General features: G+C 47.7%; 1 protein-coding gene and 1 pseudogene across 1 annotated transcript in view; one reads left to right on the top strand and one right to left on the bottom strand.

The window, feature by feature from the left end:
• Positions 1–3,771: 3,771 nt before the first annotated feature.
• Gabrr2 (gamma-aminobutyric acid type A receptor subunit rho2) overlaps positions 3,772–10,430 on the top strand; it is a 39,335-nt gene continuing 32,676 nt past the window's right edge. The window contains exon 1 of the mRNA XM_040740459.1: positions 3,772–4,135. Coding sequence (XP_040596393.1) covers positions 3,948–4,135 — 188 coding nt within the window. The 5' untranslated portion in view covers positions 3,772–3,947. The remainder of the gene's footprint in view (positions 4,136–10,430) is intronic.
• LOC121137772 lies at positions 8,738–9,933 on the bottom strand (annotated as a pseudogene).

The following is a 10,430-nucleotide window of genomic DNA, read 5'->3' as shown; positions in this document are numbered from 1 at the left end:
AGTCAAAATTTATCTCCTCTCTCCACTTACACTTGCCTACTTTGAGTATGAGCACATGTTTATACTCTTGTGCGATATTTTGATCATATTCTCACACTCCTGAGACTGCCCAATAAAGTTATACTTTGAATCAGGGGTGGAGTCAGTGATTGAGTGGTCATAGAGAAGCCAGCAATTTGGATAGAGAGGATGCACAAGGAAGGAAAAGGTGGGGACCAGAGTTCAAGCTCTCTTGGTCCTGGCATGAAGGAAGAGATGTGTCTCTCGCGGTGTCTCCAGCCAAAAGAGCAAGGTCAGCTAGTTGCGCCTCAGCCTCTCTGAGCTAGCAGGTTTTCACCCCAGCCTTTGACTTCTGAATCTTATTGATAAATAGGATAGAGACCTAATTTAAACCTACATATCTTGGCCACAGTGAGCCATAGCTATGGGACCAGAAGTCCCACAAGGCCATTGCCTGAGTGGCCAGCAGGGTGCTGACTGAGGAGCCTTGGAGTGGCAGACAATAATTAACATATCAGTAGATTCATGCACAGCTGCTAAGTCATCAGAAAAACCACAGTGTACCCTCTAAACTACCCGACTTAATGCCACAGTAGAATTCTGGATATAGCTGTTGGCGTCTTTATTTTCTTACTCTGGAAAACAGTCACAGCTCCAATGCCTACTCCTCAAGAACCCGAAGAGTTCCATCTTCCCTTAGGGACCTCCATTCAGGCAAGAGGAAGAAGGAGAGGACGAGGAGGAGTTGAAGGTTTTCTAAGATAAAATTTGACACATATCTTAAGCACAGAGGTTATTAGAAAGTGGGGTGGACTGCCAGGGAGAGAATGAGACACACTCAAGCACTGGGTATAGGCTTCTCCAGAGAGGCTCACACTCAGCTGTCTTTACAAAGGGTGCATGTAGGATCTTGGTGGCTTTCAAGTTATATCTGCAAAGGTTGCGAACCGCCCCCCCCTCATAACACTTTTCAGTGGGTGAAGAGTGCATGGCTAAAAGGCAGAGACCTTCATTCTGTACACGGGGTTGGGAGGTGGATCTGTGGGGTTACTGCTTAGTTGCGAAGCTTACCTGCCTGCTTCTAGAAACTCAGGGTTGTACAATGTCAGCCGTACATCTGCGTTGTGTTCACTGCCCTTGGTGAGATGCTATTGTCTCTGTTAGTGTCTCGGAAGGTTTCTCACTCCATCCGCAGACAGGCCAGGCAGACTTTTCTCATGCTTCCCTGCCCACATCCCCACCATCCCCCTGTTTTCCTGTCCTCCGAAGAAGCATCAGTGCTCACTGCATGCCCATCTTGACGTTCTCCCTTCCATCTCTCCTCCTCTCCTTCTCTTAAGGAGACACGTCATCTCTCAGGCTTGGCTGCCAGGACCCTGAGGCAGGCTGTGATGCTTTATGGACTTTATGAGAAGAGTTGGTAATGCCACGGACAGTCAGCTAACAGCATGGTAGAGATAGTGAAAGACCTGAAGTAAGCAGGCTTCAGACTGAATACCCGGTGATGTCCCAAGCTCAATAACCAGTAGGATGCAAAGCGCAAGAGGTTTATTTTTTTACACAGGCATCTCGATTCAGCAGCTTGGCTAACTGAATGCGCCAGACCCTAGGACAGCTTTTTTTTTTTTATGAGACATGGTTTCTCTGTATTGTTTTGGAGGGTGTCAGTCCAGCCTGGCCTCCAACTCACAGAGATCCACCTGCCTCTGCCTCCCGAGTGCTGGGATTAAAGGCGTGCACCACCAACGCCCGGCTGACAGCTTTCTTTTTATATACATACTTTTGGCAAGCAAAGTAATAGGGGTATTGTAAAAAGCGGAGCTACTGCAGGTGCAGATCTGGGCAAGCAATAGGGGTATTGTAAGAAAGCGGGCATAACTCATCCTTCCTGGAGAAACCACAAGGTCAGAATTAAACTTATCTCTATAGCCTGCCGGTTTCCTTCGTTAGCACTCTGGACCCGGTGTTCTTTCTAATCAGACCTTGTTCCCTGCCTAGGGGAAGGGACCTTGGGGAATTTTCCACTGAGGCGACCTTCTGAGTCTCAAAAAGGGGGGGGGGTGTATTGAGGTTTTTCAATAGTAATGCCACAGACAGTCAGCTAACAGCACGGTAGGGGCTCCAAAGAGAGCCCAGACCCCAGCACGAGGGACAGACAGTATGTCAGGCACCCAGAGGAGAGGAGTCAGGGCCCATGTGGCAGAACCTGAGTCCCCCTGAATGAGTAGCTCCTGAAATAAAAAATAAGCATTTAGAGAAACTGTCCCTCTGTACTAGCTACTGGCCAGGGCCAGGCTCTGGCCCATCAGGTGAGACACGGATCCCCGTATTCGGACTTGCTGCTTGGTCGCTCAGTTTTCACAGCTGTGCAGCCCTCTCTGCAGAAGCTGACCTTCTCGCCTGCTGAAGCACTTGGGACTGTGTGGTTATCTGCCTGGCGCCCTGGATGCATGTCTAACATCTCTAGCAGGTGCTTGTTGGTATCAGCGAGAGGGGAAAGGGCACTGCAGGTTCTGTGGCCCAGGCAGCAGTGTGGCGTGGATTCTAATACTGCATTTGATGAACCAGCCTGCCTCCATCTTAGACTTGAAAGCCATCTTATAGCAAAGACAAACTAGGCTCATCCCTGTTTATGATTAAATCTGTTTATCAAGGGTTGGGCCCCTCCTTAACCCTAACTACAAATGGTTCTGTACTGCCTGTCCCAGGACGTGCCAACCATGCCTTTGTTTCAAAAGTTGTTATGACCATCTTGCAACCTTATCTTTGTTTCAGAAGATTGTATGACTAACGGTCATGACCAGCTTGCTGTATTCTGCTTCTGTAACCCTGCCATTTGCCTGACAAATCTCCTATTTGGAAACCACATACCCCTTATGTTGCCCATGTCCAATGCTGACCTTTTGAACCGTGTCTTAGTGGGAGGCAGCCTGTATACAGGAATAAAAAAGAAATCTTCTTTAATGAATTTGGCTGTGACACTTTGGGTCAGTGGTCTCTCTCCTCAGTCTCTGGGATTAGCACATTCTTCCATCATCCTCTTTGGTATTTTGCTTCCTGAAACAACTGGTTCAAACAGGAACCCATACAAAATAAGATGTCCATGTCATTCCTCTTTCCTGACTTTGATTCTTTCTTCCCTACATAATAAAAGTCCAATTTTGTCTCTAAACTCACTGCCCGTACACACCAACCAAGCTTTAAGTAATTTTTAAACATATTGCATTGTATAACAGGTTAAACATGACCTCTTATATCTCTATACTTCTAGTGTGCACAATTCCATCTCAAAGAACAGAAATCCAGCCTACTGATGATGTTTGACTTTACACATTTCAGGGTCAAAGAGCAAAGATAGTTTAGTGCTCACAGTAAGAGAAAGAGGTTACATAATCATGACTTTTATTTGCTTTGTGCTATTCTTCAAAATCAAAATGCATGTCTTTGATGGTTTTTTTTTCTAAAGAAAAAAAGGTACACATTCGAGTCAAAAGCGGCTATCCTCAGCCATAGGCAAAGCATGTTCTTTTAGATCAAAGAGCCCTCTGGAACCATCATCAGGGTTTTTTCTTAGCTTTCCCCAAACACATGCAAATCCACTCCAAATCAAAGCGGACTGGATACTGGATGTGACAGACTGGCTTTATGCAGCCAGAGATTAGTGATCTCAGCAAAAAGCTGCCATGTTCAAGAGATTTAAATTTTTTTATGTAACAGCCTTAGCCAAAGCTGTTCTAGGGTCAGAGGAATCCCGGCTTCCCAGGAGGACGAACTCCTTGACTAATGGTCAATCTCTAAGCAGAGGGGAGGACAAAGCCTGACCTGTGTGTCATGGTCAGGCGTGTGTGAGCATCAGTGTCAGTTAGTAGGTTGGGAAACTCAGCCTTGCCAACAATGCCCTCGAAGCCCCTTCAAGAAGCACTGACAGGAAGCTGGAGACAGGATCCATGGTTAAGCCAGGGGGCGTCTGCTCCGTTGAAGGCCCCTGCACAGCTGCCTACTACAGCATAGACATCTGCAGAATGCCTTGTTTTATGAGAGTGACTTTGTTATTGTTTTGTCTGATGGCTCTCGTGGAGAGCAGAAAGCCCGGGAGGAAGAGATGGACGGGGCAGCTGGAAATGCCCAAGCAAAGGTAGGCTTGCCAGTTGGGGTGGGAATTCCCAGTAGGTTTCCCCAGAAGGGCTAGTGAGTACCTTCTTAAATGTCCTACTACAATACCCCAGCTAGGGGGACTTCCTGTTCCCCAAAGTGCTGGCGTCTGCCACAGTGCTGGGCACTGTGCTGTAGAGAGCCTTGATTCTGAAGCCCGTGGGCGTCAAGAGCACTTTGGTAGATGGCTCAGACTTGATGGGTGAAAGTCATGTTTCCTGATTGCTTTGCTTCTGCCAGGCCATATCCTGCAGGGAACATGGAGGTCGACCGGAAGGTTTCAGTCAAGTGTTGAAGGGGAACTGTATAAGGACTTGATGTGACCTATTAACCAAACACACGGTGCTGAAGGGTTGCTCCGAGGCAGGTTGCTTGTAGTGCATGTGAGGCCCAAAGGTAGACCCTTAGCATGACAAAAACAGACAAAATGTAATTGGGGTAGTCTCCTCTAATTACCAGGGAAGAACTTGATCACATCAACGGGCCTTGTGTTATGGTTTTGAACTCCAGAGAAAGCGTTTGTTAAGTTGTCAGCAGCACATGTTCAATAACAGTGAATGCTGCTGTGAACATTTCCAAGAATTACTGCTTAGGCCCAGGATTTGTGCTGAAAACCCTTGTATTAAAATTTTCTCCACTCTGAGGCACAAGGTCTGTTGGGCATGAAGAAGACTGTGTGTTTGGTTAATAGGTCACATCAAGTCCTTATACAGTTTCCCTGCATCACTTGACTGAAACCCTCCGGCCATGTGTGAAATGGTTTGCACCTGTTCCTCCAGGTGTTCCGAGAACGTGTGCTCTAAATATAAATAAATGGGTTCTTTGTTAGTTTATTTTTGGGGCCTTGAGCATGGGAGGCAAATTGTCTAGGTCAATGGCCTTCAAATGTTTTTGGCCATGTACTGTTTGTTACTGGTAACAGTTTCTGAAAACTGTACCTTGAATCCCCACCCTTCCCTTTTATCTGTACATACACACACACACACACACACACACACACACAGAGAGAGAGAGAGAGAGAGAGAGAGAGAGAGAGAGAGAGAGAGAGAGAGAGAGAGAGAGAGAGAGAGAGAGAGTTGTGAATAGGCATACTAGATTAAGTTTGGCTGCCTCCTTATTTTCAGAAAGAAGCTAAGTATAAGAATTATCATCATGGACTTCTAGTACGTCGGTTGGTGCCTGTTACTTTGGGACACCTGGGTCTCCCTGAGAGTCTGTCCTGCTCAGCCAGGAAGCCTAGCCCAAACTTGTCTTGGTTATGTGTCCAGAAGCACAGGCCTGAAGCAGAGGGGGCCCCCAGAAACACCTGCTTCAGTCGCATCTCTGAGCTCTAATTTTGGGAAGTGTCATCAGGTGTCCTGGGAAAAGGAGATATAAGGTCAAAGGAGGCTGGGAAACCTTGGTGTGGGCCACTTCGTATGGGTGCCTTCGCAATAGAATTCTAGAATCTTCCTGATCCAAATGGGCACTGGGAACCTTGGAAAGGGGCTCAGATCATTGATTCTTGGAACTGATAAAACAGTAGGGACTTCCTCCCACTGAGAACATGTTGGGAAATGGCCTTAACAGGCTCATTTTATGCAGGGGTGTGAGTCACTCCGTTGTTGGTTCATGCACTAAATGAATAGCACTGCAGGGAACCGTCCCTTGAGAATAGGGCCCACACCCTAGGACCCCACTCAGCAGCCTGGCTGTGGCTTCTCAGAATGCCCAGAGTGGCACTATGTGGGCCCTGGGGCAGCTTGAATCTGACACTGGGCTGGGAACCATTTCCTGAACTTTGTCCCGTGAGGAGGGTGAGAAAAGGTGAACAGAGCCAAAGGGTGTGCGCTCGCTGAATCGAGGCTGGCGGGAGACTAGAGAGCACTGCGGCGCGTCTCTCTGCCTCTCAGGACGCTCATGTTGTCAAACCACGGAGCTAGGCTGGGGGCGGTTAGCCGTGCTTCGGACACTCTAGTTTTGAAATTTTCAATACATAGGCGTTAAGCTATACTGACAAGTAGGAATATCTGACCGGATCCCTTTGTCCACAGCTTTGGAACCCTTCTGAGAAGTCTTGTTCACATATGAATATATGTCCATGCGATTCTACTCACAAACACAGAGCATGTGCGGTCTCCCTCACACAGCCACACACCACATGGGTGTTACCACACACACACACACTCACACACTTACACACACACTCACACACAATCACACACTCACACACACAAACACTCACATACACTCACACACACTCATACTCACACACTCACACACACAATCACTCACACACTCACACACACTCATACTCACACACTCTCTCACAAACACACACACACTCACACACTTACACACACACTCACACACAATCACACACTCACACACACAATCACTCACATACACTCACACACACTCATACTCACACACTCACACACATCACTCACACACTCTCTCACAAACACACACACTCACACTCACACACCCACTCACACACACACTCACACACACAATCACACACACTCACACACACAATCACACAATCACACACACAATCACATGCCTTCTAACCTGATGGCCTTCCTGCATCCACTGGCAACCCACTCACACAAAACAGTCACCCTGCGGCAGCTGTCCTTTGAAACCTGCTGCTGGCTTTCCGGCCATTGGTGTTCCTGTGTTGAATTGCTGTCCGTGGAGTCTGTTCCTCTCACCCAACAATTTCTTGTTCTTACTGTCTTTCTGCCTCCTGCCTCAGCCGGCTCCTCCCTGCAGGCTCCTCCCTGCCCCAGCCGGCTCCTCCCTGCAGGCTCCTCCCTGCAGGCTCCTCCCTGCCCCAGCCGGCTCCTCCCTGCAGGCTCCTCCCTGCCTCACCTGCCCCTTTCCTGCCTGCAGAGGCTCAGTTCTGCCTCTGTCCGCTCCAGTCTCTGAACCTAGGCTCCCTTTGTTTTCTCCTTTCCAGCTTACCGTCTCTCTGAGCCCTGACCTTGGCCATCCCTCTGCTGGTTTTCACCAAGGTTCTGTTTTGCTGGGCCAAGAAACTCTTAGGAGCCGAGAAGCCAGGGAAGCTGCTCTCCGGCCATGCAGGTTTTTCCTAATCGTGCTGAACCTCAGTTTCTCACACTGAAGGGGTTTGATGATCCGTGAGGAGTGTCTGAAGTTCACAGTTGAGTGCCTGCATGACGCAATGCCACTGTGAGCATGCATATATATATATATATATATGTATGTATGTATGTATGTATGTATGTATGTATGTATGTGTGTATATACCAGAGTGGCCTCGAACTCACAGAGATCAGCTTGCCTCTGCCTCCCGAGTGCTGGTATTCAAGGTGTGCACCACCACCGCCCAACCAGGTTTGACTTCTTACTAAGAGGGTGTGGCTCAGGAGTCTGGAACCAAGGACCATGCATGAGAAAAGTGGACAAAAGCTCAGAGCCCACAAGACCTCGGTGACTCCAGTTATTAAACAACAAGTCCCTTTAAAAAATTCCGAGCTTCAGTGGCAACGGATTTAAGGCCGCTGTATCCTGTTGGAGTGATGGTGTTCTGCCACTTCCGGTTGACTAATGCTTCCCCAGATAGACGTGGAAAGTGTGTTGAGAGGAAGGATTTGCGCGGTGAGGCAGAGGGCACAGTTAATGTCCGTGATCTGTTAAGCCCTGTGAGCATCTCGGGCACCTCCCCTGCAGTCTTTTCAGGGATCCGCTTATGGCCCTGATGTTGGCGGGTGTCGTGCTTCGGTGGCTCTGGACCAGGTTCCTGGTTCTTATGTCCTGGAGCAGAGGACTGAGCAGCGAGGCGGCTGCAGAAGCAGAGTCGTTTATTGGAACCACTTCCAGTGGGAGCAAGGAGAGAGTTCAGCAGCTGTGTTGGTTTGGTTTTTTTCCATACTATGGGTTTTTTTTTTAATGAAAAGAGCACAAGAGACAAATGCATATAGAAAATTGCTTAGGGATGGAGTACTGGCAGGCAACCACTTCCAAGTTTGTTAGTAAATGCATGACTTTCAAATTTGTATTTCCAACAGATTTAAATCAAGCCCTAATACCAGATACCTTACACTCCCTGTAAAGTCAGTTTCCGAAACTTTCGATTTGTCTTCCTTGTGTTTATACTGTACAGCTAGAGGAAAGAGGGGGTCAGAGGTCCTAGCGCTTGAGCAAGAGGTCATCTAGGTCCTCTGCGGGAACAGCGTGCAGTCTTTACTGCTGACCCTTCTCTGCAGCCTCAGAAAAGTGTGCACACCTGTTTGGGCTGCCCTCAGAGGCCAGGAAAGGTCACTGAAACAGCTGATCCCCAATCACTGATGACAGAAAACAGTTTAATGCTCTGGTTCCCCTCCCAAATCAGTAAGATTTAAAGGCAGACTTATCATATACCCAATTTTTTACATAACAGCTTCCCCGTAAATGCTAATTCAATGAAACTGTGGCTAGTTTTCTTTCTCTGTTTCCCTGCTGTATCACCTTAGTAAACCTTTCCAGTATGTTAAACATGCCCCTCCCAACAGGGATGATTAACAGGCAATCTGAAACTGCTTGCACAGAAGACCAAAAGACCTTCACTTTTATCTGCATTTATTTTATGCTGAATTTATTATTCCCATGCCATAAGTTTTTGTTTCTTCTGGGATGTCTTTTCTTCTGTGCAACCTCCTCTTCTGGCTCTGGAACAGTCTGTTCCTTTCTGTGAGGATCATCTCTATGTGTGTGTGTGGAGGGGGGGCAGGCTCATGTGTGGGTTAATCCGGCCATGAGCTCTCTAAGTTCATCAGCCCATCTTAACATCTTAGGTACTTTCTTCACTGGATGTGTTCAATGACCAGAGAATCTACGTCTAAACCCTTAAGCTCAGTATTACTCTCTGCATTTTTAAGCATGTGCAGGAAAAACTCAGCACTCCTCTTTGGCCACCGACCCTGTGTCCAGCCCCCCTGTTTGGCCTAGGTACCCCTGCTGACTCTACCATTGTACCCCCGGAGTCACACACATTGCTTCTTCTGTTGTGCCCACTCAGAGAGGACCCTAAGGCTTCAAGAAGCTTAACGACACAGAATGCAAGTACAAGAAGGTCCGTTTATTCCAGAAAACCAGCTAGCTAGCTAGGGCTCAACTCTGTCTGGAGAGTTGAAGCCCCGGGCCACAAAAGCAATGCACTTTTAAAGGAAAAAAAAAGGAGGGGGGTCCTGAGTCTGCAAGTCCCAGTCTGCAGGGTTCCCATGGTTACAGAGATTACTTAGCATACCACTGGTTATCATGAGACTTGAAGGCCTTGAGAAGAGAGGAGGAGGAGTTCTGAGGCTGTAATCTCAGTAGGGTTTCCATAGTTACAGAGATTACTTAGCACACTAAGTTTCTATACAAAGTTATCTCAAGACAAGAGCCTTGAGAAGACAATGACTGCCTTTGGTTAGGTAGAATTAACTGGCACATCTGTGGTCTGGGATTCCACGGCCAGAGCACATCCTACGATTGTGGGCTAAGGGAGCAGCTGCCGATACTGTTGCAGCTGCTCGTGGGTCTGGGCTTCTGATCAGGTAACCTCGTGTAACCCCCCCTCAATTAGTTGGGGACTTTTATTCTCTTTTGGTTTTTTCCATCCATTTTCCTTAGTGGCCCAGAACACATCATCTTCAAAGTGACATCTTTCAGGTATTTGGTGGCTTTTTGGATACACATACCCTTGATGGCCTGGGCAGTTTCATGGGTGTTCTTAAAGTGAACCTGAAGATTCGAACCTCTTGACTTGCATGATTTTGTAGGGTTTTCTGAGTCAAGAGAGTAATGAACCATTTTCACAGGTCACCTCAGGAAGAGTGTGTTGGTTTATTTTTGTCAACTGGATACAAGCTAGAGTTATCTAGGAAGAGAGGGCCCCAGCTGAGAAAGCTCTCCATCAGACTGGCCCTTGGGAAAGTCTATGGAGCATTTTCTTGATCAATGATAGATGTGAGAGGGTTCAGCCGTTGTGGGCAGTGCCACTCATGGGCTGGTGGTCCTGGGTATAAGAAAGCAGGCTGAGCAAGGCATGAGGAGCCAGGCAGTGAGCAGCGATGATCCATGGCCTCTGCATCAGCTCCTGCCTCCAGGTCCCTGCCCTGTCTTCCCTTTTTGATGAGCTGTAAGTTGTAAGATATAATAACCTGTATCCTTCTAAGGTGATTTTGGTCATGGTGTTTATCACAGCAACAGAAAGCAAACCAAGGCAGTAGTTCAGAGAGAGGCAGTGCAGAAAGGACCCGGTTCTCATGTTTGGAGCACAGGCCTTTGTGGCTCATTTGCATAGTGCA

The sequence above is a fragment of the Mesocricetus auratus genome, unplaced genomic scaffold (genome assembly GCF_017639785.1).
Source record: "Mesocricetus auratus isolate SY011 unplaced genomic scaffold, BCM_Maur_2.0 Super-Scaffold_6730, whole genome shotgun sequence".
NCBI lineage: Eukaryota > Metazoa > Chordata > Mammalia > Rodentia > Cricetidae > Mesocricetus > Mesocricetus auratus.
The sequence above is the reverse complement of the archived record's forward strand: the minus strand, read 5'-3'. Positions and strand labels throughout refer to the sequence as shown.